The sequence below is a fragment of the Haliotis asinina genome, chromosome 10, assembly GCF_037392515.1.
Source record: "Haliotis asinina isolate JCU_RB_2024 chromosome 10, JCU_Hal_asi_v2, whole genome shotgun sequence".
NCBI classification, from domain to species: Eukaryota; Metazoa; Mollusca; class Gastropoda; order Lepetellida; family Haliotidae; genus Haliotis; species Haliotis asinina.
Genome location: NC_090289.1, coordinates 7,300,425 through 7,317,413, shown reverse-complemented (window position 1 = coordinate 7,317,413; position 16,989 = coordinate 7,300,425). Strand labels below are relative to the sequence as shown.

At 43.9% G+C, this 16,989-nt stretch overlaps 1 protein-coding gene across 1 annotated transcript in view; it reads right to left on the bottom strand.

Annotated features, from left to right (window-relative positions):
• The window catches only part of LOC137298953 (serine/threonine-protein kinase DCLK3-like), a 66,217-nt gene that overhangs the window by 28,745 nt on the left and 20,483 nt on the right, over positions 1–16,989 (bottom strand). Inside the window, exon 2 of the mRNA XM_067831347.1 lies at positions 16,361–16,861. Within this exon, the coding sequence (XP_067687448.1) occupies positions 16,361–16,766 (406 nt within the window). The 5' untranslated portion in view covers positions 16,767–16,861. The remainder of the gene's footprint in view (positions 1–16,360; positions 16,862–16,989) is intronic.

Here is a 16,989-nt window from a genome sequence, read left to right as displayed (position 1 = left end):
ATAGTGTGTAAGCCTACTGGTCTAAGGAATGGGATAAGTTTCAACTACACAGTTCCTTCCAATATAAGCATGAGCTATCTCACAAATGAACACCAAATCATCTTTCTTGCAAAATGCTGACATGGTCAGCAATCCCATCCATTGAAGTAAAACTGAGCTGAACTTGACTTTCATGTTGATGGTTTAAAAAGAGACACAGTGTTTGCTCTGAAAGTTACTCAGTGACACAAAACACAGTCACATATCATCCTGGATTTCCAATACCACACAAATCAAACTCCCACTGGAACATCCATTGGAAACTATTTCGGAATTCAGTCAAAGTTATTTCACTTTCCAACATAGCTCCAGGCAACCATCCTCCATAAGCATACAGAGTGAGTCCCTATTAATAAACCAGAACGATCAACTTGCATGATCACACAGTCATTGCTATAACAAGACTGTCTACTCATAAAAAGGGAGAGCCACCATGACAAAATTATTCAGCTTATAATCACATACTCAGCTCAACAAAAGAAGCATAACCAGTCCAAAATTGTCAACCAATATTGATGAAAAAATGACATGGTTTACCAACCACAGTCATAAGGTTTTCTTTACAATACCAATCCATTTAAATCTAAAAGAGGCTTCCACACTTATAGAACTGACGAGCAGGGTATTGAATCTTTTATGTCATATTCAAATGATCTTGACAGGCAAGAGAATCTGAAGGGGCATTTGTGTTTCACTGTCACATGCTTTGTGAAGATTATCAATGGCTGATCATAGGGAAGGTGACAGACGTCTGCAGAGTAGGGGCAGATGGCATAGTTCTTGTTGTCAACTAACCTCTCATGCTGTTGTCATGGTGATAGTAATGGTTTGTCTACTTTCTTATTGGACAATATTCTACATTAGATAATGGGAACTTAGCTGCAGTTTTCCTTGGCTATAAGTCAATGTGTTTAAAGGGAAATGTTACATATATTCCTGAGGTTCTTTCTGTGTCACTGACAGTCCGTTGAAAAAATGAGTGTGCATGGTACAACACATGTAACTTGCTGAGTTAGCGCTTCTCAATGAAACAATTAAACCACAGATGAGTGTGTCAGCTTTGTTAACGGCAACACAAACACATTCTGTAGAAACAAAAAATGGGGTTATGTCTATCACACCTAGATATATTGCATCATTAATGTTTATTAAATGGTGATTACATTATCTTGCTTGAATTAACTTCTTTCCATCTTTGAATTTAAAATCACCAAAATTAAAGACCATACCACAGAAGAACTAGTCACTAGAATATGTACCAGCTGAGAATGCACGTGACTTTTGGAATCATCTTAAAATCACTTAAAAAAAAAAGGAAACCTATTCCTTGTCAGACAAAACTATTATTACACTGACAGTTGTAGCGCCCTCATAAACAGCTGCAAGCCTGTTAGTTAGTTACAAATGATAAATAAATCAGACAGAGCAGAAGCTAAGTTAAAAAAAAACAGTTCAATAAGATAATTTTTAGTGTATGAGCACAACACACAAGATAGTTTTCTTTACAGAACAAAAAAAATTCAGTCTATAACAGGAATTGCCATGAAACCTTGTAACCTGTGTTATGTTTCAGCATGTGAACTCAACTTGCAGGGTCACTAGCATAAACTGTCAGATTGAGTGGGGTTTCAAATTGTGCTGTTCTCAGCTGTTTGTAGAGCCTTTGAACTCAGAGTTGCTCAGGTCTCCAGAAAAACAAGTCAAATAGTTCAAGGCTCAATGTGAGAAGTTGTTTTCAGTGAAGCATATTTTTCCCACATGACCGATGTGGTCACATAGTGATCGAGTTTTTTTATAGATCTATTCAACCGTTTTCTTTAAGCTATGACATTCATATCCAATATCTTCACAGCGCAGTAACTACACACATTTTGAAGGAAAGCCAAGTTCTTTGGATAGTCAACTTCTTTCATGCAACGAGTGCAACAGTGTTAGTACTTACATCATAACATCACACTCATTGCAATAAAAAAGTTGACTATCCACAGAACTTAGCTTTACTTCATATTTACAACTTACTTTTACTTACACACATTTTGTTTTGGTTTTCTTAAAAAATAAACATCACTGAAGAAGAAAAAATCACCATCCATTTGTGTTTCATTAACAAAGATAGAATGCATAATAAATAAAATAACACCAAACAGTTGCAGATATGGGTTGACTTCAATGAAGAGTTTCAGTGGGATGACATGGAAAGAGAGATAACTCCTGTCACTGTAAAGTCAGGCCTTTTAGGGTAAGCTTCACACAGCTCCTACCCACTGATTTGGCTTTGAACAAATGGTCGAGTATTATTGTCACACTGGTGCCAAATAATTTAAACTGTATAATTGAATGATAGGCTTATTTTCTTGAAAATTAGACAATTTTATGCTTAAATGTTGAAATTGGTTTGTTTAATGAAATATAAACCATAAGGAATTATTACATGGACATATCTATGAAACACCTCTTTATGTTATCTCCTATATGGCACAACAACAGAAGTGTTAGTCACCTGTACAAGAGGGACATATTTTCACCATGTGAAGAATATAAAAACGTTTAGATACGAATACATCTGACTTTTGGTAAAATCTTAACACTACTTAAACAAGAAACCCATTCCTTGTCAGACAAAACAACTATAAAATTGATATATGGAGCATAACCACCCTAATAAACCCCAACAAAACAATCAATTAATTGATTGTGTGTCAGTCAAGTCATTATTCTTAAAAGGAGGTCATCTCGCGATGTCTAATGCTCCCTTTACATTGGTGAATGTAGGCAATTACATAGCCTGATGATCTTCAATCGTTCACGTCAAAAGCATGACTTGACTTGCTCACTATTGGGCCCATGTGTTATTCATATGTACATGTAATGACTGTATATATATACAGTATGTCAAACTTAAACAATCTATAACAAAAATAGCCTTTGATAGTTTGACCGAATCCAAATGGTTGCTAATAAAACAATATATTCAAAGACTTAGAAATAAACTAGTTAATGATACATCAATTTGATTTTTTAACTATGGGGAGTATGTTCATTGTGCAAAGACTTGTACATCTTTTCATCCAGGCTGATATGTTATGATACAGAAAATACAGCGCTGGTGTATAACTGTGATCTGTTATAATACAGGGCTGGTGTATAACACTAATATGTTGTAATACAGGGCTGGTGTATAACTATGATATGTTATAATATAAGGGTAATGCTATTTTTCAGGGCATTATCATTTGCAGAAGCCCGAGCTCTTTCATTAACTGCCCGATGAAAAGACCGAGGGCTTCTGCAAATGATAATGCCCTGAAAAATAGCGTTACCGTTATTATAGCTAAAATGAATAGAATTTTTAATAAAATAAGAATAAAAACAGCGGCATCGGTTTAGAAGCATTTACTGCCAACAACAAAACGACAGAGGTCACTGACACACATTTTACAAATATAGACACATCACAGAACAACACAAATGACGTCACTATTGAGAGTGACCACATTCGACCTTGACCTTTGCTCATACTACCAGCCCCCATTGTTTTCAGTGATCAACAACGTTAGACTTCAAATCGATATTTCCGTTGCTGTATGTTGTCATCTATGGTACAATTGTTATGGCTGGCACAGGCAGGAAAGTGCATACTGGCACAGGCACATGTGACGAATGTGAGCCAGATATATGGTCAATAATGAACCCAAGTTTAAACAAGCCATAGGTGATTGGAGAATATAAGGTTCTCTTTCTGATAACGCACGGTTGTTTTAATGATAATTCTATCCATTTTAGCTATAATACAGGGCTAGTGTATAACTCTGAAGTGTTAAAACACAGGGCTGGTGTATAACACTAATATCTTGTAATATGGGCTGGTGTGTAACTGTGCTATGTTGTAATATGGGGCTGGTGTATAATACTAATATGTTGTAATATAGGGCTGGGGTGTAACTGTGATATGTTGTAATATGGGGCTGGTGTATAATACTAATATGTTGCAATATAAGGTTCTTGTATAACTCTGATATGTTATAATACAGGGATGGTGTATAACTCTGACATGTTAAAACACAGGGCTGGGGTATAACAATAATATGTTGCAATACATGGTTGGTGTATAACTTTGATATGACAACTTATAATACAGGGCTGGAGTATAACACTAATATGTTGTAATATAGGGCTGGGGTGTAACTGTGATATGTTGTAATATGGGGCTGGTGTATAATACTAATATGTTGCAATATAAGGTTCTTGTATAACTCTGATATGTTATAATACAGGGATGGTGTATAACTCTGACATGTTAAAACACAGGGCTGGGGTATAACAATAATTTTTTACATACTTATCAGGTAAGAAAGCCAACAATGCCCACGTGAGTGGCGCTTACTCAATTTCTCTCATAACACAGTCTACAAAAAGTAGAGATGCGAGGTCAACATACGGGCGGTAGGTCACCCAGGTCACGAGATGACCTGGACACGTCATTCCCTTACTAGAGACGAGCGAGTCAAGACGTGTTGCTTGGCCGCTCTACTGGATTCTAGTTAAGTGTGTGCTTTGTTTATTGCATTTTTCTATATCTCTCTCTCTCTCTCTACTATCATCATTCTAGTCGCTTTTAGGTGTTTTTCGTTATCTGCGACTAGCTGATTTTTTCTTTCTTGCCAGCAGTTTGTGGGTCGTCGGCCATTGTCCCACTTGCACGTGCTTCACGGGTGTCCCAATTGTGTCTCGGTTCACGCTTGTGTGGCTCGTGCACTCGGACCCTTGTCGGGCTTCCGCGTTACTCGCTGGCGGATAGGCGGGTTGGCGGATAGGCGGACCTTCCGCCTTGACGGAGAGGCAGAGGACAGGCGAACCCTTCACCCGAGCGGACCTTTCGTTAGGGGTTCCTTAACAATCGTTCACCTGCGCCTTTGTGCGCAGTAGCGGAGGTCAGGCGGACCCTCCGCCTAGGCGGACCCTTCGCTAGGAGATTCTTCTGTCGTTCCCCTCAACCCTTGTGTGGTGTAGAGGAGCATTGGCGGACCTTTCGCCTTGACGGAAAGGCGGAGGACAGGCGAACCTTCCGCATGGTCGGACCATTCGCTTGTGACGTGCCTATCCTCCTCGGATAGGAGTTTACTCTGCCGTCACCCCTCGGCAGCGTACCCTGTCGTGCGTTCCACCATGGTATTCGCCTCCTTCTGCACTCAGTGCAGCACTAGGAAGTCGGCTAAGTGGGATCCTCACACATTGTGTAGGCTTTGCAAGAGTCCCTGCGCTGCGGATAACACTTGTGCAGAGTGTGAGGTCCTCTCTGAGCGGGACTTTCGTCAGTACCTGGCAGTACTTAGGAAGAGCGAGAGGGAGTCTCATCGGAAGAAGGCAGCGCCTTCCGCAGGTTCGCCAGTGTCTTCGGCGTCATCTAGACGATCGGAGCCTCGCTCTCCCATCCGCCCTCCTTCTCCCTCCGCATCAGAGGAGTTAGTTATTCATGAGGAGGCGGAGGAGTTCGACTCTCAGTCAGGAATGGAGTCGGACCCCATCAGGACTATGCCAGAGGGGAGGACGTAGCCGTATCACCGGAGGGGAGGAAGGAGAAGAAGAGAAGGAAGGAGAAAAAAGCGAAGAAGTCTCGTGACAGGGAGCAGGTTCGCTCAGAGAGGCTTCTCCTTTCCGTTAAAGGGTTAGTGGAGTCCATCCTTGATCAACGCCTTGGTCCGCCCACATCGGCACGTTCCGCGGAACCCTCCTCTCCGCTCCGCCTCCGGAGGCGGACGCCTGTTCACCCCCCGAGGCGCTCTCCTTCTCCCAGGTCCTCCCCCTCTAGGGAGTTCATTAACACAAGAGACCCTCCACTTATTCCTATCCTCCCGGAGGAGGTGGGGGATGACAGCGACCCTGTCCTTCCAGAGCCTAACCCTCCAGTCTCTGACTCTGCGTCTAGACTGGAGGCAATTGCGGAATACACCGGTGTGGTGTTGGCGGAGGTGGACGATCAACCTTCTGCCGCTTCTAGGGCGAGAGGCAAGTCTTTCTGCCCTGAAGACTGTGTTCTCTCCCCTCGGAAAGTCCTCCCTCCGCACCGCTTCCTTGAAGCAGCCGCTAAGGAACTGAAGGAGGCTGTTGCCACCGCCGGACCAGGTCGCCTTACCCCTCAGCTCCTCCTCTCAGACAAACAGAGGATCAGGCTTCCAGTGGCGAACTCGCCCATTCCTTTAGATCCTCCCTCCTTGGATCCCGATATCTCTCGTGTTGCTTCTGCTGGGGTACCCCACAAGGTGTCGGACAATCACCTTATCCATTTGGACAAGGAGGCCAGATCCATTGTGGGGCTGAGCAACTATGTTGCTCACACCTGCCAAGCTATGGCCACTTTCGCCAAGGAGGCAGGGATGGAACAGGGTGAGGAACCTCTGTATAGGGCATTTGGAGCGGTAGCTGGCGGAGTGGCACAAGTCACCCTGTCGGCTGCTAGGATTTCAGCTGCCATTACCAACCTCAGACGGGAAGGCTTCCTGGGGCGCACTAATCTCCCTCCGTCACGCCTCAGTGTCGGCAGACACCTTGTTCGCGGGGGAAATCCCAGAAGCTCTCCGCACTCGCCATGAGATCCAGCAGCAGGACCTAACCAATCGGATCATGACGGGTGGCGGACCCTCAGCAGGCTCCACCCCCCGCAAGCGTCAGGGAGGTCCTCCAGCAGACCAATCCACTCCTAGGAAGCGGACAGGGAAGGTGGACTTTCGGTTCGGAGGTCGTGGCCGAGGACCCATGAACCAGTCCAACCAGCCCAGCCAGGCTAACCAGGGATTCCAAACCCCCAGCAAGGGCACTCCGCGGAAGTGGAACAAGGGCAAGTGGACGTCCAAGAAGAAGTGACTCTTGGTGCCCGCCAATCCTTCCGCCACCTATCATTCCTCCATTCGACGGACCCGTTGGCGGCCGCTTGAGCCTCTTTGTCCCAAACTGGCGTCAGCTAGGACTAGACCCATTCGTGTGTCGGATCCTGGAGCGTGGCTTCCGCATCCCGATCTCCTCTCCGCCCCCTCTAACCTGCTCTCCGGTGGAACGTCCGATGGACTCGGTCAGGTTCCAACTCACCTTAGAGCAGGTGGAGTCTCTAGTCTCCAAGGGGGCAGTTCAGGAAATCCCCCTCCAGGATCTGACCCCCGGGTTCTATTCCCCCGTTTTTGTCAGGCCCAAACGCAACTCGGTGAAATGGCGGCTGATTCACGACTTGAAGGAGTTCAACTCCTCCTACCTCGAACAGCCGCCATATTTTCGACTCTTGACTGTTCCGTCAGTCATGCGGTTACTGGAGCCCTCGGACTACATGGTGTCCCTCGACCTCCAGGATGCGTACCTGCACATCCCCATTCACTTGGCGGATTGCAGGTACCTCCGTTTCGTCCTGGGGGGCAGGCACTTTCAGTGGAATGTCCTCCCGTTCGGGATTTCCTCTGCCCCATGGCTGTTCACTCGTGTGACCCAACCCATCGTCCAGTTCCTCCACGAACTCCAGGTCCAATTCCTAATGTACCTGGACGATGGGTTCGCTCACAACACTTCGCCCTCCATTCTCGAGGCGCAACGGGACCTCGTCATCCACCTCCTTCGACGCCTAGGGTGGCTAGTGAACCTGGAGAAGTCGGACCTGGTACCAACCACCTCTCTCCAATACCTAGGTGCCATACTGGATACAGTAGCCTTCAAGGCTTTTGTACCCAAGGAGCGGATGACCAGGCTAGCGCCCCTGATGACTCGGGCACTATCAGAGCCCCTGTCCCTCAGGCAGTGGCAGCGGATATTGGGCCTCCTGACGTCAGCCCAGGACCTAACCATAAGGGGGAGGCTGATGCTCCGACCTCTTCAGATGTTCCTCAACGAGCACGTCAGGGAGACCCACTGTCTTCACCCAATAAGTCTCCCACCTCACCTCAGACACTTCCTCACCTGGTGGCAAGTGGACGACAACGTCCTCAAAGGAGTTCCCCTAAGGACACCTCTCCCGACCAGTCACCTTTTCGTGGACGCCTCCACCCAAGGATGGGGCGCTCACTTGGGGTCGGACCAGACGGCAGGTACCTGGTCGGCAGCCCAGCAGGACGGCACATCAATGTGCTGGAGTTGGACGCCATACGACTTGCCATCCTCCATTGGTCCGTTCCCCTCAGGCACCAGACCTTACTGGTCCACACGGACAGCTCAGTCGCAGCCTGGACGATCAACCGTCAAGGCTCCACCAGAGCCACTCCTCTCCTAGACCTGACCCTCCGCCTGTTCGAACTGGTAGACAGGCTCTGCCTGAGCATCCGTGCAGTTCACATTCCAGGAGCCAAGAACGTCCTGGCAGATGTTCTCTCCCGGCCGGACGTGCCTCATTCGACAGAGTGGCAACTGAACCCGCAGACGTTTCAGTCCCTCTGTCTCCAGTTCGGCAGGCCCATGTTGGATCTGTTTGCCACCAGGCTGAACTGCCAGCTCCCGATCTATGTATCCCCCGTGCCGGACCCAGCGGCCTGGGCCGTCGATGCACTGTCGTTAGAGTGGGAAGGGATGGACGCTTATGCCTTCCCTCCCCCAGCGGTTCTAGCACAGGTAGTGGCCAAGCTTCAGACCACCAAGTCCATCAGACTGCTTCTGGTGGCTCCCATGTGGCCTGCCTGGCCCTGGTTCATTCCCCTTCGCAGACTCTGTCTGCAGGATCCCGTTCAGATCCCTCACTGGAGGGACCTTCTCATAAGCAAGCCAAGTGGCCGTGTTCACGAAAACCCTCAGGTATTCGATCTGCACGTTTGGCTTGTATTCAAAGGGGGCTCAGGAACAGTGGATACTCCAAGCGAGTAGCCTCGGCCTTGGCTTCCTCACAGAGGAAAACCACGCAGAAGCTCTACGACTTCCAGTGGGGTTCCTTTTCCCCCTTCTGTGAAGACAACGGCGTGGAGGCCGGTTCTGCCACTCTTCCCCAGATAGCTGATTATCTGGTTCACTTGCGCAACGTTCGAGGGCTCAAGGCCTCCTCCCTTAACACCAATCTGGCGGCCATCATGTCCGTTATAAGGAAGAGGTCGCCGGGACTGGACATTTCTGTACTGAGGGAGCTCATCAAGTCTTTCCGACAGGCGGAGGGTCGGCGCAAGCCGAGGGCTCCTGAGTGGGATCTGGCAGTGGTCCTTGACCACCTCAAGTCAGATTTTTATGAGCCTCTGGAAGAGGTTCCCCTCCTCCGCGTCATGGTGAAGACCACCTTTCTAGTGGCCATGGCCTCGCCCCCGACTTCGTTTGCAAGAACCAACAGGCAGACGAACTGGGACGTACCTTCCACATCCCTTCCTTAGGGCCGTTGGTAGACCCGACGGAGGAGGGAGCACTCTCTCTCTGCCCTGTCAGGGCTCTCCGAGTGTATACCGACCGTACCCACTCCCTTAGGCGGGGGCGGCGGAGGCTCTTCCTCCCTCACTCCCAGAGGAGCAAAAGGGAGATTGATCGGAGAGCTCTTGGGGTATACCTTCGGTCGGCCATCATAGAGGCCTACAAAGGCCAGGACAGACCTCTTCCGACTCGAACCAACCCACACGAGATCAGGGCCGTCTCGGCCACCATGGCTTATCACCGCAACATTGCGGTGGCGGACATCATGGCGGGCTGCTTCTGGAAGTCTGGCTTGGTGTTCGCCAACCACTATTTACGAACCCTCTCCAACGAGGATCTGGCGGGCATTTCAAGGCTAGGACCCCAGGTCTTTGCCCAGCAAAGAACGGGGGGTCCTTACCCTTTAAATCGGCGCGGGGCTGCTCCTCTTTAGGCGACCTACACTCCCCCGCCTCTCGTATGGTGCCAAGCTGGGGACCTCAGCTACACACCCTTTTTGCCTCAAATAAACTTTTCTGTTGCTTCTCTCCACTCCTTCAGTGTTGAGTTGTCTTTTCTCGTGTTGGGTTTCCCTTCCGGGTTTGTCGGCCGATCCCTCCTCCTTATCGGAGATGTCCGGACAGCGGTTGGTGTCCTACCCGCCCTCTAGTGCGGAGGCGGATGCCGGTGGATCGCTCTCCTCAGGGTTTCTTGGTTCCTCTTTACGTAGAGACGCACGGGCGAGGTCTCGCGTCCACGCTCTCAGCCCTCCGCCTCTGTGCCATTCTGGGCATTGTTGGCTTTCTTACCTGATAAGTATGTAAAAAATATAACATTTTTGATTAAATGTCATTTTTTATACTTACCTGGTAGAAAGCCAACAGTCGGGAGTTCCCGCCCAGCCTCCCCTCCTGAGGGTTTTGTTGTCTGCCTCGCTGGGTAAGGGAATGACGTGTCCAGGTCATCTCGTGACCTGGGTGACCTACCGCCCGTATGTTGACCTCGCATCTCTACTTTTTGTAGACTGTTTATGAGAGAAATTGAGTAAGCGCCACTCACGTGGACATTGTTGGCTTTCTACCAGGTAAGTATAAAAAATGACATTTAATCAAAAATGTTATATATGTTGCAATACATGGCTGGTGTATAACTTTGATATGTTATAATACAGGGCTGGAGTATAACACTAATATGTTGTAATATAGGGCTGGGGTGTAACTGTGATGTGTTATAACACAGGGCTGGTGTATAACACTAATATGTTGTAATATAGGGCTGGTGTATAACTATGATATGCTATAACACAGGCCTGGTTTTTAACACCAATGTGTTGTAATACAGATTTGGTATATAACTCTGATATGTTATATTTATATAGGGCTGGTGTATAACTGTGATATATTATAATACAGGACTGGGTTATCACACTGATATGTTGTAATACGGGGTAGTGTATAACCCTGTTATACAACAATAATGTACTGGTTTCTAACAATGGTAAGTTGTTATAAAACTCTCACATTCACCAAGACATAATTGTTCTTTATTGATTACAAATGGCATATTTCCATTGCCAGCTAGTTCAAGGTCACCTAGTCAACCCTTCAGACCAGCTTATCAGCAAAGCTTCATACCACACTTGCTTAATCAACATCGCAATACAGAATAAGTCTGTCAACAACAGTCACATATAGGGTATTTGAGATCAAGCACAGTACACACATACACTATAACATTGAGATTACATTTCTGACCCATCTGGGCAGAGTTTTGCAATAAGTCTGTGACTACTTCTGTCCTGAGTCCTTGTTACTGTGTTGCTAAGGAAGCGACAAGCTGCCAGTAGAAGCCATAAGGATCGCTGCTGAGCAGAATCAATCCTTACTAAATCCCTAGACAAATGTTATTATGGATATATGTTGTGATTTTTAAGTTTTCATTTCCTACTATGATACTTTGATGTATGTACTTTCACATTTTCTCTCCAATACATTGAGGCATCATTGGTCACAGTTTCAGAAATTCAACAAAGTATGCATGTCTAAGTTGAAACAAGAACATCCAGTTCATGACCTAAAAATATTTCAATGAAATATTTAGTCTGATCATCTAATCACATTGAAATTAAGCCTTTCAATCAAAAATGATATTCACTAAACATCTGACCACCTTTCCACAGAAGGGACATTCAGATGAGCCCTTAGGTGTATGTGCAGTCAAACAAAATGAAAATGGGTGTTGCCTTGACACCTGGCTTGTTGAAATGACTTTAGAGCCATCCCAGACATTCATGTTCTTATTGAGGATCACAATCGTCAACAATTTATAAATTATGATGCCACAAGCAGTTTGTTTGACAAAAATGAAAAAAAACCACACAAAATAAAAATTACCTATAGGTGGATAAGAATTGAATAATGAATTCAACAGTACAAGTAATAATTCTGCTCCCAAAGTACAACATTGGAGCCTTCAACAGGCCCACCTATATTAATAATCTCTGCTTGCCCCATGCTGAGAGAATTAACTCACTTTGTAGGAAAACATTTCTGCCAAGACAGTTAATGGCAGTGCCAATCTATATGAAGCCAATAATACCCTGGGTTATGACTTGGTCAGATCCGGTATTTATAGAAAGCCATGGGCTAGCTGCTTTTGTGGATTCATAAGACAACATTATTTTAATTCCTGTGGTTAATTCACCTTTCCTGACTGACCTAAATGCACTACTGTGGGCATGCTTGTAACATGTCAGTATACACTATCACAGAGACTTCACAAGTTTTTTCACAAGTGTCCATGCTTCTTGAATTATATCCAGTAACTTCCATCTTTGTATTCATCACGTGAGTTTGGTTTAAGGTTCATAGCACACGAGAAAGGAAAGCAACACAAAAATAACAAGTGATTCCCCACTTCGGTGGACTCCATAGGGGACCGTGCATACTTTATAGCTTGGGTGCCATGAATCAATGGAGGAGCATGGCGATTTTTATGAAGAAGCATGTACAATGTGAATGACACATTCTCCCTCTAAATACATTTATGGACAAAGTAACCCTTGCACATCCTGCACAAAAACATTTACCCAAACACCCTACCACACTTTCCCCCACACTTCCCATAATTTTTAAGCACTACAAAATTGCTTTCACCCATCACCCATCCCCAACTCCCAGTACATGGGTATACAGTTGATGACCCCTCCTACCTCCGCAGAACAAAATGGGTGACCCCACTAAAATCACTATCACACCCCAAGCCATATGCTGGCAGACCACACTGCAAGGATTTACTAGAGTCAAATCCTCAGTCAAGATGGTAGATCCTGGCCAAACTAAGGGACACAATGCATGATGTATCACGACAGTTTCTGGAGTAGTTTATCTGGAAGTAGGTATAGTAAGTATCTCAAAACTGACACCATAACCCCGACTCCTGTGAGTGTAGACAACAGTAGTTGAGTTCTCAGAATTTTTTGTTGACGGTAACAACTACAACTCATACCATGCCTGTTGATCATTGTTGGTTGTTACTTAAACCATACCTATTAACATATCATGTTGGTAACATGCTTTGTCAAATATGACAGTTGAATGGTTAACCCCCTGGATGCCACAGGGACATATATGTCCTTCCTCTACATACCTCACTTGGAAGTCCAATAAAATTCTAAATATACCACGCATATATAAATACTTCACAGTTTTGAATTCTGCGGAAAATTCCCAGTTTCTTGATACCATCCACTATTATCTCAGACCAGGCTAAAGCGCTTAAAATCGCCTTTCTAATTGGCTTCATCGTAAATGTCGCCATTTTTCAAACTGTACAAAATCGAGATTCACAGCGTTATTTGCAGTATGTTTTGAAATGTGAAAATCGGATAATTACTGGGAGTAATGAATTTCAACAATAGCATATTAATGATCACTGATATCAAGTTTTCATGTAACCAGGAATGATAATTCTGAAACGTCACCGATGTACCCAGAATCGGTTGGGATGTTTTCGAAAATACACTTACACGAACGCCGAAGTGCGCTTTCCGCCATATTGGATAGCGTTTACAAAATCACGTTTCGAGAAGGCCGGTATTGAGAAGCCTATTATATCATGTATACTTCATAGTTAGCTACGACAAATGCATCATTGAACTCCCCATGCATCTTAGAATCAAATTACAAATGGTCTTTGTCACCAATACCAACTGTCTAGCCAAAACGAAACAATATATACCTTGTATGAAAACGAACGCTGTGCTCGAAAGACAGCGCTTGACTGGAATGTAAACAAAGAAAAATTCCAATTTTACACTGCCTAGCATTTTCGGAAATTTTCCAACATCCAGCCCTCTAATCATTGCTTACAATGACTCAATACGCTTAGTATATTCAGGGGAACAGTATCGTGGCAAAAATAGCAAATTGAAAATAGATACAATGAAATAATTTGGTGATTCATAAGAAACTGTCAAACTTTTAGTGCAGCGTGACGCCATGACTGACGCAAAATCGGTACCTATCGGCATTTCTGGTTTCTTCCGTCATTTACAATGTAAACGATAAGAACATATAACAATACACAGATAGTCAGAATAATTCTGATTACTTACATCTCACATTTATGTACAAAAGATCCCTGAAACGAGGAAAACATCCTCGCAAAATCTTGTGTACCCTTGTCAGCGAAGCCGCCATTTTGAAAGAAATCGGTCATCGGCAGTGATGTCACACGTCAACATTGTTGCACATATTAGGCAATTTCTTTGAGGTGAAGGTCGGTTGAACAGGAGTAAACACAATGCCCATACCATTCCGATTGCACTTTTAGTATTGTGATGTATATTTTGCGCATCGTTCAGATATTTTTTCATGAAATTGATTTCAGTATCTACATATATCCATGTTCAACACCATATCATGTGTGGATATAGGGTATCCGTTTTTATTCTTTGAAAGCTTTTGATTGTTTGAATAATATTTACATGGGAAATTGACTCAGTAAGTGTATTATACCACATTTTAAGCCTCTACGCAAGTGTTGGAAGATCACACGTAGCCATTACTGCAACATGTGCTTTAGTTCCCGTCATGAGCAATATTCAATACGTTGGGACAAATATTGCAGTTTCATATGAAGAGGTTAATAAACAGCGATTTACTTCCAACTTATAAGTAACACGGATAATATTAATGAAAATGATTTGTACATTTTATCAAATGTAGGGGCACACATACTACTATTTAAAGGAATTGTCTTGTTCATTGTATTGGTTTGTGTCGTTTTTATAGACAAAACTATTATGAATATTAATTGACCAGGTGCGAGTTTGTCAAAACGTTTCATGATTCATTATCATTGTTTTTCGATAATAAAGTCAATTCAACTGCGATTAAAATATATCTGATGGCAGAATGTCTAACTCAAACAATATTTATATGGAAATTGTTAAAAATATATAAATCAGGTCAAGTCTTAATTTGGACAAGCCTTACGTCCATTTTCTAATACTTCTTTACTGAAAAAGCGATCTCTTTGTACCTTTCATTGCATACTTATGAAGGGAATTGATTTCATAATCATGAGAAGAAAAGTCTTTTTCCTAAATGAATACTCAATGAATATTCAGGTGTTGTGAAATTTTCATTTACGCTAAATTGATGCTAGGCAGGTGCGCGTGTTGCTCACAATGTAGTAAAACCGTGTAATTGTTGATATATTCAGGACACTATTTCAGTGATAAAACCATTCATTTTATATTTTGGCTAAAAAGTGTTGAATTCTGACACAGAAGCCGAGATCTTTTATACATTGAGTAGAAATTAGGTTAGATATAAACTAATCAGCAACCAGAGTAGTCTTTTTCCGACGTCACAAAATGCACAAAACATGCCGTGACGTCAACTAAAATGTCGCATTATTTTCAGTTATTTCATTACGTTTGAAAATGTGGCTGCTACTCCGTTAATAATGATGCAAAATTAATAAAAATACATATACACAAACAGGAGAATATGGGAATCTAAGAACTAAAATATGTATCGGATAGGGACATCCAAATCGCTATTGCCTGCTTTTTGATGTAGTACATTTGCATCTTTTCTTACAAATTGTGAAACTACCAAAAGGTATTCTCTCACACTGGGGAAATTTGCATTGGAATAGTTTGGTTCACTGTGAACAAAACATCACGAAAATATACTGTCCATATCCACAGCAAATTCTCTCCATGTGATCGGAGTTACATTGACCTAATGTAAACCATAGCTGAGTTATGCCCCCTTATATTTATATGTGTATGACCTCTCTATCGACGTTTGACGTCATAGTAGAAAATCGATTTTTGACATTTATTGCGGGTCATTTTTGATTTTGTGTCTATGACGTTATGCATTAGCGCATACATCCATTTCATATACAGTTATGTCGTTCAGATATCAAGCTGTATTTTCTTCACTCACACTTTCCGTAAAGATGCGAAATTAAAAAAATCGTAGCAGAGTGCTTTTATTGGTGCACGATGAAAAACTGAGAAATTTACTGTTTTTGAACACACACAAAAGTTTTTGACAACATTTAGCCGTGTCTATTTCTCAACCCCCTGAGTTAGTCGCAGTTATATTTATACCAACGGATAGGAAATCAAATATTCTACATGTCTGTGCAATTTCACAGTCGTACGCAGATCCAGGACCACGCGAGCGCAATTCTCGCACAACGTTCACTTTTCAAATCTTATGAAAATGTCCGCCTGAAAAAAAACTCGGCATCCAGGGGGTTAAGGCAGCATTATCCTGTACAAAGCAGACACTAATTTCCTTAACACCCATACTTACAAAACTGGTACCAAGTTATCAAGTATCCTTATTCCATCCACAGGGAAATGATATCACATGTTCATGGCAATCAATCCTCATCCTATTCATTGATCAAGGGCTCTTCACAAACTCAATTCTACACTTTAGAAAACTAAACAAGTACTCACCCACAGACCAAGGTTCCAATTCAGCCTTGCCATATTTGAGAACCTTGAAGCCTTCAAATCCAGCACAGACATATGCCTCTCCATCCAGTAAGTCTTTTATCTCGAAGACGCGACGGCCTTGATTTGGTGTGAAGATCTGTCTAACGCCATAGGGAAGGCAGACACTATTGGGGAGCTTCCCTGTCAGGTCATTCAACAGATCATTGAAATTGAGGTAGCGATGTGGAGTTATGTACATTCTCTTCCCCTTGAAATAACGATCACCATTCACATAGAAGCGGACTTTTCGGGGTCTTCTGAGGTCATGGTACTGCTCATCTGTGATGTCTCTGTGTGCCTGTGACATCGGCGCATTATGCATCCGCCGCGACAACTCTGGCAGAGCCATCTGGACTGGACTTGACATGGGTACTGGTGTGGATGGTGCAGTTCACAGTGAGCAAAAACCGGGGTCAAACTTGATGTCCATTCTTCTACTTCCAAATGTCCACATCCTTTAACCTATAAACAAAATGGTTGTTAGTTATCACTACATCAAGCATAATCAGTTAACTCTTTTCCTCCACCCTTCAAAACCTAAATTGACTAAACTGAACGATCTATCGAGACATAAAGAAAATATAAACTCT